The following is a 20520-nucleotide window of genomic DNA, read 5'->3' as shown; positions in this document are numbered from 1 at the left end:
AATACACACAGATTGAAAAAAAAAAAAATCATTCCTAAATAACTACAATCACTTGCCCCTGGAGAGTGTACTTATTAGGCATGGCCTGAACTCTCATTCCTTGAAATCAAAGTGAACATCACCACCTTTATTTCCTATCTCACTCTTATTTTCCCAAGTACTTACTTTTATCATAGTAACTACTGAAAACCAGCTTGGTAAAGATATGACGCCATTGAAAGGAATGTAGAACAATGTAATGTTTGCATTTAGGGCTGTATCATACATACGTACTTAATGTAAAAAAAAAAAAGTAAATTCACTGGGGATGATAATAATCCATCCATTCACTGCAGTATATTTATTTCAGCACAAGACAAACAGTGTTATGTAAGACTCAGCATCAAAGGCAGCAATTCCGATTATTAGTTAGGGGACTCTGGGTGAGTTTTCAAAGTCTACTCCACCTAGCCTCGTCTAATTTGCATAATCAATTTGGTCTAATAAAATCCTGCAGTCAAACACAAAAATTACCAAAGTTAGTTCCTGGCTGATGTATTAATGCATGCAAATGTGAACTTTTATCCATCTTAAAATTTAAGAATACAAAACTATGCCTGGCAATTTAGAAGCAACCATTGCAAATATAGTCATTGTGGATTTTTAATTCTAGAACTCTAGCATATCCAAGCTTGGTTTTGTAAGGGGAATGGATGTGTTGCAATGCCGTATTTTTTCTTCAGAATCATAAAGGTGAAAAGTTGCTTAGCCTCTTGAAATTATTAATAGAAATATATGAATTATCCAGGAACTATGTACTGTATCACAAAGTTATAAAAGCTTACATTGAATTATATTTTCAGAAATAGACTCATTTTTTATCTAGCACACTCAGACTAGACCCACTTTCAAACATTTATAAACTTTCAGTTGCTCCATTGAGAGCCACCTATTTATATATGTAGCAAAATCCTTGGGGAAGGTCAATCTAGCTTCCCACACAAAGTTCCGAATTTGTTAAAGCAGATAATAAAACTTAAAAGTCTCAACTGCCACAACATATTTAGGATTTAATGGTAAATCATTGAACCACTTGACTTTATCTATATGTGACTCTGGAATGATCAACCACCTTCATTTCCTATACTAACTACATTTATTTTCCCCAATGCTTACTTTTCCCAACATTCATGAAATATACTTCTATGGAAGCAGAATTTTTTGATTGCTGGTTTGAGGCAGTTTTACAGCTTTCGGCTGGCCATTTTAAAAGTTACTTAATTCTGACATATTGTATCAGAAAGTGTTCACTTAGGTTTGTAAAACTGGAATTAAATACTGCCAGATGTAGTACTCTGGAATGTGGGCATTTATTATCCATGTCTGAATGTTATCCTCTCTCTACACTCATCCTCCTGACATTTTCTTTACATTTCAGTGTAATATTTCAATTTTGCTTGTACAGGTTTTAGGATTACAAATTCTTAAGATTCCTAGTGTACAGATTTTATATGTCAGATCTTAATTAGTTAAATTCAGGCACTGGATGGAAATTTCTCATTAATATGCAATTTTTACCTTAAAAGCTGTAAAGAATTACACACATTTTAAAAAACTGGGGCCACTTAGTGTGAAATAGTGTAAATTCAGCATCACTTTGTTCGGAATACCATTGTTATTTGACGTTAGAGTGCCAAAATATATTAGCCACCTTCAGAATCTATCAGTGTGCTTCATGGCCATTCTTTCTCACTTTGGGGTTGGCATGCAGTAAAGACTCCAATTTGTCTTTTAGATGTTATTAGCTACAATCTTGAGTTTTTGAAAATGTTTCATCAGGTTATTATGTCATAAGGTAATAAATTTGACATTTCTTTTATAAAAAGACAGTTAATACCATATTTTTTTCAGCTCCAGTGCCCTCAGAAGAATCATACTCACTTGTACTAGGGTCACATCATAAAAGACAATTTCCCACTTCAAGTGATCTGAATTCACTTCCAGCTTTAAATTGTAGGCAATTTTAGTCTTTTTTTTTCTTGCTCATAAAATAAAGCTGCCTAATGGTTTTTTAAAATGCGATGCAGTATGCCTCTCTTTCAAAACAGCAAATGCTCCCTTGTTCAGAGTTAGACTTACTTAGCTTGGTTCCAAATCCTCTATAATTTCTGCCTGTCCCTCAATCTACAACAGAGGGGATACAATGATTATCTGTTGAAATGCCCTCAATCTCTTTTCGTCTGCAAGTTTTAAAGGCTATGAAATGTAAACATGCTCAGAGAGAGAACAAAAATTTCCTTAAAGTTGTCAAAATGGCAACCACAGATACTGTGACTCTAGAGTCAAATGAAATTTTTTCATGGTATTTGATGAAAATGTCTTTCAATATATCATTTCGATTTGCTTTTTGAAAAGCTGTATAATGAATAGATTTGGCATTTCTTTATTTCTACCTTTTCTAACAGTTTATTTTTCAGGCATCACTCTCTGTTGAGAGTAATTATCACCTATTTAAAAAAAATACTTTTCACAGGGATGTAGCATTTTAATACCATTCACCAAATTTTGGTTCTATAAACTGTCCCCTCTCAAGTAATCACTGATCTGATATAAAAATGAAGCTTATAGTTGAGACATGCCAAAATGGGATATATCCGTCTATGGTGAAAGCTTTTAATTTGCTCAGCAGCAAGAATACCTCAATCACATGAAGGTGCTATATGAATCGAATTAGTTGGCACTTCCTATAAGTCGAGGTAGAGACAAAGGATTCTGAATCTCTTAATGTTCATAATGAAAGAACCCTGAAGAACCTCTTTATATATCATTGTCTTGTCAAGATGCCTTTAGAAACGTGCATTTGCTTAATAGCATTTATGTAACTTGATTTTATTTGCCAAATTGAGATTAAAAAGAAAACTTGTTTCCTAGTCATGTAGGAAGGCAGAATTAATAAAGCATAATATAATCCCTTTAGGTAATTGAGAAATGGTATGAGTTTTGCCATTTTTCGATTTCACAGCCATTTTACCCGAAAGAGCATGAAAAGCATATGAGAACAGAGGAAGATTTATTTTCATTGAAACAGAAAACAGTACTGTCGGTTATTTTAATGAATATGTAATGAGCAGAAACTGTGGGCGGTGTTGTCCAATGGTTAAGCTTGCAGGCACTTTAGCTGAAGGTTTCCATTCAAATCCTGACTACACCGCTTATTAGGTATGTGACCTTAGGCAACCTATGCAAATTCTCTCAGACTGAGAAGCAAAAAGAGATTATTATAGTAAGTAGATACTTGACCTCATGGGGTTTATATGTGACACACTACATGTAAAGTGCTTAGGCCAAAGGTGCAAATTACTGCTACTCTCCTGGGGAATTCAGAAAATGGATATAAAGATGATTCTAGTAGTACAAGAAAGATAACCCATCACAAGTTATTGATTGGACAACTACTACAGAGAAGGCACCAAGTCCTGTATTTGGATGTTAAGGATATGGACAAGTTATCGCTGGGAAAATATGAAACACACCCGAAAGAATCTAACAACAACAAAAAAGCTAGCAGCAGGTAGTATTCAGAAGACAAATTCTGGGTCAGACTGTCTGGGTTCAAATCCAAACTCTGATACTTGCAAGCTTTGTGACTTTGGGAAAATCACTGAATTCCCACTATGTCTCATATTCATCATCTATCAGGTAGGATGATAATAATAATAATAATTATAATTATAAAACAGCTCACTGGGTTTATTGTGAGCCTATAATACTAAATGTTGATGTAGGTTGTAAATGCCATGTAGTTCAACTGGTAAAAGATGGCTTAAATTGGGAGACTCAGAGTAGACTTTATAGAAAACATGTCATTTTATTAACATGTTAAAGAATATAATGGAGACTGTAATAGGCAAAGAAAACAGTTTAGAGTGGCAAAAGTTCATTCTTAAAAAAAAATGAGTAAGAGGATACTTCTGGTTTCCACTACAGTGGTTTCCACTGTAGCATGTAAGAAGCTTAGGCAGCACAGTCTCATCTTCACAACAACAAAAAAGCCAGACAAAATAAAAATTAAAAACTCTTCTTAGATCTAGCAGAGAATTAGAGTAGACATCACAGGGAAACCACTGGAGACAGAAAGGCAGATACAGAGAATCAGAATTTAGTGCAGCAAAACCACAGGAGCAGGAACCACTAATGGAGCCAGCCAGCCCTGGGTGAGGGAAACTTAACCTGTAATTAAGAAATTGCTGGAGGCTTATTGTGGAAAAGCTTGAGAGATAAGAACTCCCTGGGGATGAGTCTAAAGGGCATCTCCAAAGTGTTATCTCCAGAAGCCCTACCAGATTCCCACAGTGAAGACTGTAAAAATCCCCTCTGTTTCCTTCCCGTGGGGAGGGGAAAAGTAGCCATTTTGACATGTGCCTATTTTTCTTAAAGTGGTCTGCAGAGCACCTGGGTGGCTCAGTTGGTTAAGTGTCTGACTTCAGGTCATGATCTCATGGCTCATGAGATCAAGCCCCGCATCAGGCTGACAGCTCAGAGCCTGGAGCCTGCTTCAGATTCTGTGTCTCCCTCTCTCTGCCCTTCCTCCATTTTCTCTCTCCCTCAAGAATAAATAAACATTAAAAAAATATTTTTTTAAATAAAAAAAAGGTCTAGACTTCCTATCTTACCTAAGAGGGAGGGAGAACTGGGAAACACGTGTGAAGGTCCCAATGAGAGAGCACAAGCTCACTGGAAGACTGAAAGAACATAGAATCCTGAAAGGCTTCCATTCTGATGACCTTTCCACTCACGGCCTCTAGTCTTTACCACCGCGTCAATAGGATCCTATATATTAGCAGGGGGCTGCAATGGAAATAACTCCATCTCTCAGGCCTTATTTTTTATTTTAATTAAGTTTATTTATTTATTTTGAGAAAGAGAGCAAGTGGTGTAGGAGCAGAAAGAGAGACGGGAGAGAGAGAATTCCAAGCAGGCTCTGCACTGTCAGCACAGAGCCCAATGCGGGGCTCGAACCCACAAACTCTGAGGTCATGACCTGAGCTGAAATCAAGAGTCCACCGGCTGCTTAACTTCCTGAGCCACGCTGGCACCCCTCTCTAGCCTTATTTAAGAAGAAGTTGCTAGGGAGGGGCACCTGGGTGGCTCAGTTGGTTGAGTATCTATCTGACTCTTGATTTTGGCTTAGGTCAAAATCCCAGGATTATAAGATCCTGTGTTGGGCTCCACACTGAGCATGGAGCCTGCTTAAGACTCTCTCTCTCTTGGGGTCACTGGGTGGCTCAGTCGGTTAAGCATCCAACTTAGGCTCAGGTCATGATCTTGCAGTTCATGAGTTAGATCCCTGGGTTGGGCTCTGTGCTGACAGCTCAGAGCCTGGAACCTGCTTCAGATTCTCTGTCTCCCTATCTCTCTGCCCCTCCCCCCCCCAAAAAAAAAACATAAAAAAATTAAAAAAAGAAGATTCTCTCTCCCTCTGCCTCCCCCCACTGCTTGTGCATGCACACACACACACTCTCTCTCTAAAATAAAGAAAAGAAAATAAAAAGAAATAAAAGTTGCTAGGGAAACCAAAACACAAGGGAGATGCCAGAGGAACCAGGATGTCAGAGGACGTTATACTTTCTGACTCCTGCAGTAATAGTGTAAACAGAATATAGTAAACATGACCTTACTTCCTTCAACAGAAAAATTCACAAAGTAGGCCTGTTTACCTTAGTTCCTTTTACCTGGCACATTGCGTCCACTATCAACCACAAATTACAAGTCATGCTAAAACAATGATATGACCGAAAATTGACATTTATAACACCCAGAACATATGTGAGGAACAAGAACACAGAGTTTGTGGGAGAATACAAATCAGAAATTCAACTTGGGGAAGAACTTGGAAAGCCCTTAATGATGCCCTAAAAGTCAATGAAGGGCTTCTGATCATTTGCAGGATCAGGAGTCACCATTCAAGAGTATTAATTCTGCATCTGTGTGAAGAGTGGCCTGGTTTAGGAGAGTATTTGCATTGGAGATGAGTTTCTTTGACATTTGCAATAGCCCAAGAGTGACTTAAGATGATGGAAGTGAAAATGCAGAGAAGTAAAAACATGTACATTGAGAATAAAGAGCTGAATGAACGTGAAAATGAGGAAGAATTGTGTTAAACAATAACAATGTCAATCACAGAAATACTAGGAGCAGGAGGAGGCGATTCTTTCTTAAAGGAAGGTAAGTTTGAGTTTGGATATGGGACTTGGAGACGTCAGAAATTATCCAGCTGACAACTGAAAATGTGAGAGCCGAACATGGAAGTGGAGACTAGAGGCAGGCAGAAATTTGCAAATTTTGAGCATGGAAAGAATAAAAACCCTGAGCCAGCAAAAAGTATAGGAAGGGGTATAAAAAGTAAAAGTCAGAATACGGGGTTAGACCCACATTTAGGTTTTGGAAGGAAGAAGAGAAAGCATCAAAGACACACGTAACATTAGGAAATACACATCACAGTCCACTGCAGGTGGAAACTTCAAGAAGGTGTGCTTTATCAGTAATATAAAGTGCAACATGAGAAGAATCAGGTCAGTATGGTTATAAAATCACGAAGTCTTCAAAGAAGCTAGGACATAAGCTCCATGAGACCTGGGACTATATTTGGTAAACACACCTCACTACAGTGTGAAGATCAGTGATCAAGAGGGGGTGGCCAATAATTATTTGCTGAGAAAATAGTTTTTGTAGAAAACAGATTTTAGGCCACCAAAGATGTAAGTTGGTATAGAATATAAATCAATGTGTGGGGAAAGGCAATTTGAGATATGAGAAAAAAACCAAAAACAAAACAATAGTACTTTAAAGTGAAGTTAAGAGATTCGTTTTTTGGTTTTTTTTTTTTTCAAGGTAAGAGAATTGTGATGCTTGAAAGCAAAAAGTGTGATATGGTAATAGAGAGGCAGTTTGAGAACACTTAGAAAAAAAGGAGTTAATACAAAGAGAAAAGTTTTTGAGAAGATAGAAAGGAATAAGTTTAAAGGTTCATTATTTTACTGAGAAATAAAGTCTATAAATAAATATGAATTTGGTAAATTCCTTTTAGAGAAACTATAATGCCCAGATACTTGTAAAACGATGAAATAATGAAGCTGCAAATTATGGAACAAGGTAGTATCATATTTGAGCAATAATGCCAAAACCATTATTTTTGGACGTGGAAATTGCTGATATCATAAGAAGACTGTGTCACTGTTTAATGGATGTACTCTGTTAATATACATAATGAAATATTCTGAAGATAATATATTGGACTAAATTATTATAATTACACCACTTTGCTTTATAAGCAGCTTCCTCTTAAAGGAGCTTGGAAGCTGAATAGATCATCTTTGCAGGTCTTAGCTGGCAGAGTGTGAATTCATGAACAAGAGATTGCCCATCTTCAAAGATATCCAGAGACGTGTACTTTCCAATATTTCCTTAGTCGAGGCTAGTGTTTTAGTCACTTTGTATACAAGAAAGTCTTCCCTATGTGTGTGTACTACAGAACAGGGCTGTCCAATAGAAACATACTGTGAGCCATATATGGAGTCTTTGAATTTTTAGTAGCCACATTTAAGAGAGTAAAAAGAGGGGCTCCTGGGTGGCTCAGTTGGTTAAACGTCTGACTTCAGCTCAGGTCATGATCTCAGTGTCCATGAGTTTGAGCCCCGCATGGGGCTCTGTGCTGACAGCTCAAAGCCTTGAGCCTGCTTTGGATTCTGTCTCCCTCTCTCTTGCCCCTCCCCCACTTGCACTCTGTCTCTTTCTCTGTCTCTCTCAGAACTAAATAAACATTAAAAAATTAAAAAAAATAAAAGAGTAAAAGAAATAGGTGACATTTTAGTAATATATATTTTTTAACCCAATGTATCCAAAGTGTGATTTCAATACATAATGAATATACAAAAAATTATTGATATATTTTTATGTTGTTTTTTTGTACTCCATCTTTGAAGTCCAATGTGTGTTTTACTCTCATAGCACATCTCAATTTGGACCAGCCACAGCTCAAGGGCTCAACAGTTTGTGTGGCTAGTGGCTATCATATCGGACAGTGTAGGCAATAGAAGAAAAGTCTTTTGAGTCAGAGAGTTTAATATTCAAGTCCCCCTGCTCAGTCACGCCCATGGACTTCATCAGCTTTTTAAATCTTTCTAAGAATTTATATCTTCCACATCACAATATTTTAAAAATATTAAATCAGACAACATGCCTATCTTCTTTTACACTGCCTGACTCTTAGGAGACATTTAACTGATTTTAATACCCTTTTTCTACATCCCTTTGAAATTTCTCCTCATTTTGTTTAAAAAAATTATTTTGCTTGGATTGGAATGAATGGATAAAAAGAGCAACTATTCAACACCCATTCAACCCTTTATAAAACTGAAAGCAGTAATGCAGGCCCCTTCATCCCAGTGGCTCCACATGAACATTCCTTTAATTTACCTGCCCTTCCCCCAAGCCCAAAACTCCTAACCAGCACCACCCCCCCCACCCCCCCCCCCACCCCCCGGTCTCTGGCTCCTGATCGATTCTTCTTTTACCACTCTACTTTTTCCATTTTCCCCCCATGGCATTTATCAACTTCCAACAAATTATTGTATATATAATATACATTATATACATTAATTAACATCTATTAATATAATATTAATATATTAATATCATCTATTAATATAATATTAACATATCAATACAATTAATATAGTATTAATATATTAATACAATATAATTAATGTAATATAAATATATTAGTATAATTAATATATTTAATTAATATAACACATTATAATATGATATAATTATATTAATTATAACACAATGTAATTAATTAATATAATTAATTAACATCTATAATATAATTAATATATTAGTCGATATTAATATGATTAATATATATTTAAGTATTATATATTAATATATATTATATAATTTATTTATAATGCTTGATATTGATTTTCTATCCCTCTGCTACAATGTTAGCCATGTGATGGCAGAGATCATTCTCTGATTTGACCTACATGTATTCTAAGTACCTAAAACAGTGGCTGACAAAAAATGGACTCAACGATTATTTGTTAAATGAATGAACGGGGGAAAAATAGCCATTTTTTCACCATGCCAATGAATATCATTTTGTTTTCCATTTAGTCACATGTATTTTTAAAGTGGTGGCTGAAGCATCACACAAATCACATTTCCTCTTAATACTCTTCTCAGACTTTAATGTGATTATTATTATTACGGTACATTAGTAATTAACTCCCCTTGGAGTATCCGAAAAACATCCAATTTTAAACAGAAATCTGTTCTGACTTGGTATCATAATAAAGTCCAATGTATTACTGAAGGATTAGATAAAAGAAGGATTTACAAATTACAGTCTTTGATCTATCTCAGTATAATTTGAAGATCTAGGGAAGAGATTAGTTTTATTATTATCATTTCTGTGTCTTCCCTTCTACCTGTTTCCAACTCCTTTGTTGTTTTCCTACTACCCAGTTCTTATTTCATGCTAGATGTCATACCGTCAGTATCTCTCACTTTGTTTATTTATTTTCTTACATATCTATTCATTTTTTTATATTTTGACTTTTTATTTTTTTAATATGAAATCTATTGCCAAATTGGTTGTTTAAGTCACATTCATATTTTGAGGGAACAATTTTTTTTAAACATCTTTTCTGGAAAATCTCAAATTTCTACCAAAGTAGAAGAAATATTATAATGAACTTCCACCTACTCAAGGCCTTGCTTCAGTAATTTCAACCCACAGTCTGTCTTGCTTCCTCTGTATTACCACCTATACCCTCAACACCACTAATTTTGAAGTAATCCTGGATGTCAAATTAGATCTCCTTTAAGCACATCAGTATATAGTTCTACAAGATTAGACTTACTTTTTTCATAACTAGCATCTTATACTTAAAAATAACTATGTTTCCTTTTTATAATTACATTTTTGGTCCATAGTATGCATATTTTATTATTTAAAAATTTTTTATTTTAAGTAGGCTCTATGCCCAATGTGGGGCTTGAACTCACAACCCTGAAAGCAAGAAGAAAATATAACAAATGTCCACTACATTGAGTCATCCATTTCCTCCGGGGATAACTGTTCTTTTCACATTTTCATCTCTCTCTTTTGTGATACTGCTTGTCTTTAATTGCCTGATGAGTTTTGGTTATTCAGTGAAAATGCTGAATGAAGGCTTTTGTTGCTTAATGTAGGTAACTTGAAAGAATTTCCACTGCTGTTAATACAGAACTGTTTTCCTGAAAGGCTTCTCCTTTGGGAGAAGGAAAAGCAGGTGCTATAGAGGTGGGCTGGGGGTGTATGCTTTCCTGTAGGGAAGTAGTTCCTGGCCTCAGCTACACACTAAAATCTTGTGACTAGGTCTTAAAAATCTTGGTGCCTAGGCCATGATACTAACCAATTAACCAGGCTCTCTGTGGACAGACACAGATACTAGTATTTTTTTTTTTAACTCTTCATATGGTTCTGATAGGAACCCACATTTGAGAACCACGTTCTTTGGTGGGGGGACTAAGGGGTAAGTTAGTAAGCAAGCAGACAGGCAAACAGAGATGCCCCAATTTTTTCTTCTTGGATGAGGTTCTCTTTCTTTATTTCCCCCTGCAAACCTATAGTGTTGATCCTGTGCAAATCCAAACATGACTTTGCCTCTTTTTTATGTTGTAATTACGTCAGGATAATCTCTTCCTAGGCCCATGTCCGATTATCTTTAGATGGCAGGGATCTGATTTTACTTTATGAGTTAAAGCGCTTCTGTGGTCATGGGAGGGGCACACAACGGGACCTGAGTGCTGGTTTTCAGGGAGCTCCTCTGAAGAACTCTTCACCACCTTTGTTGGTATTTGTATGTCAGTTCAGCCTGACCCCCCCAAAAATGCCACAAACTGGGTGGCTTCAAAAACAGAAAGTTATTTCCACACAGCGGTGGAGGCTAACATTCAAGATGGAGGTGCTAGAGGGTTGGATTTTCCTGAGGCTTCTCTCTCTGGCTTGGAGGCTCCTCCTCGTAGCCTCACATGGTCTTTCCTCTGTGTGTGCATATCCCTGGTGCCCCTTACTCTTTTTATAAGGACACTAGTCCTATTGGATTAGGGACCCATGCTTAAGACCTCATTTAACCTTAATGACCTTCTTGCCCTATCTCAGAATGTAGTCACATTGGGCATTGGAGCTTCAATATATGAATTTTGGGGTGACACAATTCTGTCCAGAACAGTATTTTTTACTTTGATCTTAGAATATCTGTGTAGCTTCCCTGGAAAGACGTGTAGTGAACCATGCTTCCCTGGGCTGGAATTTCTGTTTTTTACTCAATTCATCCTGATCCCATCTTGCCTGCCTCTTCCTGGAATATCTCAAAAATTTCTGGTCCAATAATTAGATTTTAAATGTGATTATTTAAAAAATGTGATACAGTACAGTTATTTTATAGTCTCTTTAATAACTGATAACCATGTGTGTGTGTGTGTACATGAGTGTATGCGAGTAAGATCAGTGAGTCTAGTAAACTATTGAATTAAGATTGGCTTTAACAAATTTTTTTATTTTTTGTGAGTGACAGAGAGAGAGGGAGACAGACAGACAGTGCACAAGCACACAAGCAGGGGAGAGGCAGAGAGAGAAAGAGAGAGAGAGAAAGCAAGAGAGAGGATCCCAAGCAGGCTCTGTGCTGTCAGCACAGAGTTGAACGTGGGGCCGATCCCACAAACAGTGAGATCATGACCTGAGCCAAAATCAAGAACCAGAGGCTCAACTGACTGAGCAACCCAGGCACCCCACAAAGGCTGAGTTTTATATATCTAACTGTATCCTTGACCAAGCCCTAACCATCACAAGGAAATGAATATGAGGGTCTCCCTCTACTCTGTCGGAGACCAGAGTGAGATGGTAATATCACCTAGACCAAAATAGAGATTAAGTGGCCCTAAATATAGAGATTAAGGAGATTCAAGCAAGAGCTTGATATATCATAATTTATAACATTACGTAATGGTAAACTCATAAATTATTTCCTAACACTTTCACTACAGTAAACAACACAATCGTTAATACCCATTAAGGACAAAGCACGCTACCAGATGTCCTGGAGTGGCCTTGGACTAGGCTCCATACACCAGGGATTTAGTTCTGGGTTTGTCATTTGCGATACAGGCTTACACAAGTCATTTAGCTTTTCTTGTTCGTCATCTGTAGGAATAATAATAATGCCTGTACCATCTACTGAAAAGGAAGTACAATTATCCTCCGTCTAGCCCCCAAGGCTCTGTCAACCAAGTATCAAGTAAGTTATATTTGTTGAACACTCAGTACCTTAAACTGCTATTGTACACATCAAGGCATTAGTATCACTAAGATTGTTTTGGAGTATTTTTTGACCTTGTGTGGTGAATACTGAATTGCACAATAGTAACTGCATGTGGGCTATAATCAGCCAGCATATTTCATCCCAGTTACTTTACAAACATCTAGTTAATTCATACCCTCAGTTAGCAACGCGCTGTGTATTTAGCGGGCACTCAGGAAATGCTTGTTGCATTCATTAGTCCGAAATACATTGCTGTTAATAAATACAGAAAGAGACAGACAGGGAACGTAAGACCTGCATAAGTATTTATCAAGTGGTTTTCAGTCTTAAATGCTGGAGGGAATATAAAAAGAGCAAAATATGTGACTCCTATCCTACCAGATTTTAGAGTTTAATTGTGGATATGGTCAATTATACCATTAAAAAGAAAATAAAGTAGTGAAGAAAGGGGGGGAAAAAAAGAGACAGAAGCTTTTGTTTTATACCTTCATTAGTTCATGTCACCCAAATGTCACTCTTGCCATTAAGTCCCGTATATACTAAGCCTAAACACTATTCATGGGCGCACGAGAGTGGATTAATGTCTGTAGTTTCTCTCCACAGCTTCCGCAATGGCTCCAAAAAGACTCATAAATAGGCCCGTGATGGGCATTGAAAATGTCTTCCTTATGGATCTAATTCTTCATCTTGGTAACAATAAGTGAAAAGATCCATAAATACAGTTTTAATTAACAGCAACGTTGAGATGTTTAGAAATAGACTGTAGGCCCTTTGAATCTGTTTGGCCTTCTCATAAAGAATTTTGTTTTTCCCAGAGGGTCAAAATTAATTAATGTCCCTACAATTTATTTAGCAGCCCATTGTTTCAGAGATGCCTAAACAAGTTCAGTGAGCCGTATTAGTGTATCAAAGATGATATAATCAGGCTGCTTTGAAGAGACTGCTCTGTAAAAATATCCTGTCTCAAGTACTGATTAACAGGGGGGGATAATAAAGTATTCTGTCAGAATGATTACTTTTCTTTATCTGCGGACATTACTTGTGTACAATATTGCATAATGACCAGATTCAAAACTTTTCCTGTGGCCTCTAATGAACTCACATAAGCTACAAAAGTTCAAAAAAGAAAATATAGCCATCAATAGTCTTTAATTATTCCATTAAAAGGTATTAACTGATCACTTATGTCTGTTTTCTTTTCTTTTGAACAATGCACAGAACTTTTCCCATGTCCACCGATTATATTATTAACTTTTCCTAAACTGAGCCTAGGATACTTTTGGGTCATTAGCAAGTGTTATACTAGCAGCCATGCTCTGGAATTTTCAAATGCTGTCTTAAGATAAGGAGATACTGTTATCTAGAGACCTCACAGACATTGTATGGAAATGTCACTGTCTAGATCTTGGTTGCAAAAATGAAAATTGGCTTCTTTCTCATAAGTTCTCATGGGAGAGAAACAAGGATTTATCCTCAAGAACTATCATAAAAGTAAAAAAAACAAATATTCAGCTAAATGTATATTCACTGTTGTGATGTTTACTATAGTGAAAGTGTTGGGAAATAATTTAAGAGTTTACCATTAGATCACTTTATAAATTACACGATATCCCAAAAGTAGAATATCATGTTAAAAATATTTCATAATGTATAAACTTGTTCATGAGACATTTATCAAATCACGGAATCTAGTAGAAACCTATTTTTATTTGAAAATATGTATATTAAGAAAGAATGGCAAGATACACAAACATAAAGCTTATAAACGATTATATTGCTCTATTGGAATTACTAGGCAACTTTTTTCTTTTTTTTCTACTTATTTATATGTTTAAAATTTTAGAAAAAGATGTATTACCTAGTAATGTAAAATTGATGAAAAGAAATAATAAAGAAAAACTAAATATTAAAAGAGTAGAAAAGATGATCATTCATTGTTTTTAAGTGGTAAAATTAAAAATATCCAGCTCATTTTCTGTGGGGAACAAGCTTAGGAATTCCCTGAGCCGGCACTGATGGGTTAACAAGGCATAAAGAATTAGAAAGGCATAGGATGAACACACCCAAGTTTGGGTAAACAAGATTAGGTAAATAAGGTTAGGTAAATGGGGCAAAGGCCTCCAGTGTAGGACAACAGTATAGGACAATAGCAGAAAGCTGTTTTCACAGGAAGGAAGGACCAAATTAGGTAAACAGGTAAAAAGGCCAAAGACCATAGCAGGGCAAAGTTTCCCAGAGGGGAGCTAATTAGCAAAAGAAAGATGCCTTGTTGACCCTCAGGTAGCAGGCTCTTCCTTGTTCCCTAGGCCAGTTTAGGTAATCAGAAGTGGGGCCTCATGTTTGCTTTAAACAACCTTCCACCCAGCACTAGAATCTTGTTTTGTATTGACCCAAACCCCTAACACCGCATATCTCCAAAACCCCTTTTCTCCATGCCCATGAGTTAATATTCATGGCCATGAGTTAACGTTTACAGTTTCATTGTCTCTCTGTGCATGCCCATCACACCCATCATGCTTGTAAGCCTTCTGATCTTAATAAAAAGCAGCGCAAAGATGCTTCTTCAGGGCTCTCATCTTCTCCCAGACGTTAGCCTCTCTTGCACTTTTAATCCTGTGTCCTGCTCTCTTGCCGGACAAGAGAGAACTCCAGACCCAGAGGCTATGACAATTTTCCACAGACACATGTAGGTGCTACCATCATGTATGTTAGATTTTCTTTTGAGGTGCAATTCCTGTTTTTACTTCTTTTCTTTCTTTTTTTTTTTTTTTAGACTTATTCTCCCTCTCCTCTACTCCAACCCTATCACTCATCCAAGTAATCCAAGTTAATAATATATATATATCCTTTTTAAAAAATCTTTCTCTTCATGCTTAGTTATTCATAGAGATATCTATGTAGAATTATACACGTGCACAAATAAAGGGGCATGAGTCATTGTTTTAGAAAAAAATTGTATCATACTATAATCATTTTGCATATTGCTTTTTGCCTTTAATACGTTTTGTAAATCCCTACGAATCAACTGTATAGTGCTAAACTCACTCTTTTTAGTGGCTGCATGATGTTGTATGCTTGGATTTAACAAGTTACAGGAGCCTCCAGGCTGTTCCTCTAGTTCCCAACAGGGGGCAATGTTGTCCCCAGGAGATAGCTGCCAATTTCTAAAGACATTTTGAGCTGTCAATACCAGAGAGAAGAACACTAGTAGTATCTAGTGGGTACAGGCCAGGAATACTGCCAAACACTATGTAGTGTATAGGGCAGCATCTCAAAAATTAATTAAATTACCTAAAACATCACTCGTGGCCATGGGGCACACCCGCAGACCATATTCTGATCTCAGGGCACTTGGCATTGGCTGTCTCTCTGACTGTAATCCTCCTCCCTTAGGAATCCAAATAGCTCATTTGTCACCTCCTTCAAGTCTTTTTTGAATGGCATCTTCTCACTGCCACCTATCTAACCAGCCTATCTACTGCAACACACACAACTATCCGTATGCCCACTCAATCCTACTTAGTCTATTCCTTTTTCCACTCAGCTTCTAATGGGGGACATAATTTATTTACTTATGATATATGTTCAATGATCTCTTCCTTTCTCCTAGAATGGGAACTCTACTGTGGAAGGTGTGTTTTATATTCACTAATGTATCCCCAATACCTAGAACAGTGCCTTGCATGCAATAGGCGAATAAATGAATAAGAGAACAAATAAATGATTGTATGAATGAGAGACATTCATTTTATTTCCCATTATTTTAAAAATTTTTAAAGTTTTTATTTATTTATTTTAAGAGAGAGACAGCATGAGTGGGGGAGGGATGGAGAGTGGGGGGCGTGGAGAGAGAGGGAGAGAGAGGGAGAGAGAGGGAGAGAGAGAGAGAGAGAGAGAGAGAGAGAGAGAGAGAGAGAGAGAATCCCAAGCAGGTTCCACACTGCCAGCACAGAGCCCAATGTAGGGCTGGAAATCACGAAACTGCAAGATCATGACCTGAGCTGAAACCAAGAGTTGGACACTTAACCCACTGAGGCACCCATGTGCCCCCTCCATTATTTTGAATGACAAACAATGCTGAAGTCAATATCATTATACACATGTGCTTATGTGTTGGTTTTTTTATTTCTCTATGGCCAGAATGCTTTCCAAAAGGACATTTCCCCATAACTATGTATGAGTATCCTTCTCCAGCTACAGACTCTGCATTGCTCAACCATCTACTGATGGCTTTTGAAAACCTTTCCCAGCTGCTTATTTTGATTTGGATTTTTCTGATGACATGTGGACTTGGGCATCATTTAATATTGTTGTTGATTATTTGAATTTGATCATCTGTGAATCAGTTATGCAAATCTTTTCTGGCTGTTGAAACTGACACCTGTAGTTAAGTCTGTAAGTTATCCATATGTATCCTACTTGTAATTGGCACCATTTTTTTTTGTCTAAACTATCGTTTGCCTGTTGATTTTGTTTATGGAATTTTTAGGCCACAGCTATAATTTTATACCATCAAATATGTACATCTTTTCTTTTGTAGCTTCTGGGCTTTTAGAAGTGAGATCCTGCCTTTACAGTGCATATAGTTTTACCCTCTATTTTCTTACAAGAGTTTTATTGTTTTTATTTGTTGCATTTAAGCCTTTAGTCCATCTGAATGAATTTCTGTATATAAAAGACACAAAAGAAAACCTGGGGTTTAATTTCATTTTATTTCAGCTGTATAACCAGATATGCCAAAACCACACTAAAGACTATATCTTTTACCCCACATAATTGACCTTTGTTATATATTAAAGTCTCCTAATTACTGACCTCAGTGTCTTAATTTTCTATCCTGTTTGTTAACTTACAATCTAGTGTATACTAACTTCATGCTTTTTAAGGAAAAAAGAAAGAAAGAAAGAAAGAAAAAACTTGGTGAGGAAGAGTAAATACAACTTGGCAGGTCAAAAGGAATAAGAATATTCAATTTGGATATGAATTAGGGACCAAATTTAAAACAAAAAAGGACAGCTACACTGTAATTGAAGGTCATATTATTTTCAAGCTGCCCAAATATAGAAATAAAAGTATTCTTCTCTGTTTACTACCATAAAACGGCTGAGACAATTGCCCATACTTTTTCTTTGAAAAGTCACTTTAATTAATCCCATAAAACCTTGTTCTTTTTTCATTGGACCTATGCTTCAATTGTTTTGATCGATATTGTATTAAGTAGAGTTCTCTGGAGAAGCAGAACCGATAAAATATGTATGAATCTAGAAAGACATTTACTATAAGGAATTGGCTCACATAATTATAGAGGCTGGCAAGCCCCAAATCTGCAGTGTGGGCTGGCAGGTTGGAGACTCAGGAAGGCCAATGTGTCAGATGAAGTCTTAAGGCAGGCTTGTGGGGAATTACATCTGCTCAGGGAGGCCAGTCTTTTATGGTCTATTTAGGCCTTCAACTGCTTAGATGAGGCCCACCCACATTATGAAGGGTGATCTACTCAAAGTTCACGGGTTTAAATGTTCACCTCATCCGGGGTGCCTGGGTTGCTCAGTCGGTTAAGCGTCCGACTTCGGCTCAGGTCATGATCTCGCGGTTCGTGAGTTCGAGCCCCGCATCGGGCTCTGTGCTGACAGCTCAGAGCCTAGAGCCTGTATCAGATTCTGTGTCTCCCTCTCTCTCTGACCCTCCTCCGTTCATGCTCTGTCTCTCTCTGTCTCAAAAATAAATAAACGTTAAAAAAAATTTAAATGTTCACCTCATCCAAAAACACCATCCAAGTTGACACAGAAAAGTAACTGTTGCAAATACCTAAGGTCATTTTTTATCACTAGAAGAGCTAGATTTTATCCTTAAGAGAATTTAGAAAAGGTTTATCCCCTAAGAAAAGTTAGATTCCTAAGGGGGGAAAATCGCAGAGTACACAAGACTTCAGGGTAAAAGTAAATAAGAATAAAAGTTGACTTCCACTCTGACTCTATTACCCATAAGACCATGAAGGATTACATTAACCTCAAATCACAAGGAAGGAGGCAAAACTTGTGAAAAGTATGCTGATGTTCATTCTTACCATCATCACTTTATGTCTCTGCCCCTACATTTCAGAGGGACTGAAATAGAATGGGTGGCTGCATCATCAGCAGGAGAACTCTTATTACTGCTAATTGTACATCTTTGCCTATTATATGCATTAATCTGAATGCCCCTACTTGTTCCTGCCCCAACTGGACACTTTTTGACTCCACCTTTATGGGATAGTAAATAAAATCTTTGAGGCTCTTAAAATATGAGTCGTGGATTTCCTTGGTGTGGCAATGTCAGTTCTGAGTCTATTCAATAATCCAGAGTTTAAAAACAAGGACTAACTTTCTTTTCATGAGTTCTACCCACACACAGACATAAGGAATACTCTCTGATACTCATCCAAATTGTTAATACAGATTTCCGTGAGTGGATTATTTGGCCTGTGTGTCTCTGGTAGACTTACCTGGTGTGTGATCAAAGTCTGGACTCAATGCCTCTGCAGGAATTCTACTGCCAGTGGCCCAGTCTAAGTCATCTTGAGAGTCCTGAATAAGACTGCAGGCTGTGGTCCAGTTTCCCGAAGTTGTTTCAAAATTACAACTTCCTATTGTGCTCGTGTACTGGCCTAAGGAAATGAAAATATCAACAGAATGTTCTGAAAATATATATTATATACTTTATTACACTACACTTGTGATTATTTAAAATTAATACTTGCATATTTTAATTATTTATTAATAAATGTAAAGAACCAGGACATTTGCACTCATTGGTAATATCAGTTGTCCACTGTAGGTTTTTTTTTTCTTTTTTCATCATAAAGTCTAGAAGTAGTGCACGAATACTGTCATTTATCCATGAAGGAGTTATATGGGTTGACTAATAATATTATAGATGATTGATAAAACTGTGTCTACACATGAGCAATGAACATAATATTATGATAATGCAGATAAGTCAGGTCAAATAGATCAACAGCTCCAGTTGTCTAGATGTTTAATTCAGTCCCTCTGTTTACTCTGGTGTTTGAACAGCACAGACCATTAGAGGGGCAAAGTCATTAACTAAAGAAAAGGTGCCTTTGGAGAAGTAGTAAACTGCAGAGGACACAGATGCTCTCGGCATACCATACCAATCATCCACATACATTTCAGAGCTAGTCACGAAATACTGAAAAAAGTTCTCTTCTAAGTGTTGATTGATAACTCATTAAAAATTAAGTTATTTACAATGAGAAAAATTACTATTTAATAACTGAATGTCTACTACCTAGTCATCTATGAAAAGTACCATCATAACATGGTGATATATACTTTCATTTTTCTTTATTTTTTTTCTTCTTTTCTTTGCACAACAGTTATTATTTTTGAGCATTCACTGTAAAACTGTTGTACAGACGGAATGATTGGGTTATTTAATCAGTATGAATCTATTGAGATTGTCATTGATTTTTTCCTTCCTTTTTAGAAAGATGAAGTTTGAGTTACTTTTAATATTTCTTCTCTGGATGGTTTCTCTTCATAACTTCTTCTTAACATAAAATTAATACTAGCATATAGAAACTTTATCAGAAGAAGAACTTGGCATCAAATGGATGCCAAACATATAGCAAACAAAGCTTTAATATTTCTTCAGAAAATTTTCTGGATCCCTGAAAATATTTCACTAAATATCCATATTTTTACTTCTCAGGCATGATTGCATTTTATCCCTAAATTCTAGAATCATTTTTAATTATGTACATTTCTTTCATTCATTCTACATGACATATAATGTATTTAATTCTATATTCTTATTTATGGGCTCTCTATATCCCCTTTTTATGTTTATCATTCCAGTATTGTGAAAAAATAGGTTTATATTATGGTATACAATATGGCTAAAAGAAATCCAGTTCTCCAGCTGTTTAGCTAACACAACCACAAACATGCCGAATATTCCAATATAAATACAAAAAACAGCCATATGTGTTCTTTAGAATGATGTCACATACAGCTTCTGCACTATTGCATTTCTATGTAACTGACTCCCTAACACATACGACCTACAATAATTATTCTATATCCTTTTTGAATCTCTGTAACCACTCTTGAACCTTCTGTCCCACCTTGTCTAATATATGACTTTATGTATGACTCTGAAGAGATCTATA

General features: G+C 36.5%; 1 protein-coding gene across 1 annotated transcript in view; it reads right to left on the bottom strand.

Annotated features, from left to right (window-relative positions):
* Positions 1-20520, bottom strand: part of MALRD1 (MAM and LDL receptor class A domain containing 1) — a 774784-nt gene that overhangs the window by 206955 nt on the left and 547309 nt on the right. Inside the window, exon 31 of the mRNA XM_042948257.1 lies at positions 18832-18993. Coding sequence (XP_042804191.1) covers positions 18832-18993 — 162 coding nt within the window. The remainder of the gene's footprint in view (positions 1-18831; positions 18994-20520) is intronic.

This window comes from Panthera leo, chromosome B4 (genome assembly GCF_018350215.1).
Source record: "Panthera leo isolate Ple1 chromosome B4, P.leo_Ple1_pat1.1, whole genome shotgun sequence".
Taxonomy (NCBI): domain Eukaryota; kingdom Metazoa; phylum Chordata; class Mammalia; order Carnivora; family Felidae; genus Panthera; species Panthera leo.
The sequence above is the reverse complement of the archived record's forward strand: the minus strand, read 5'-3'. Positions and strand labels throughout refer to the sequence as shown.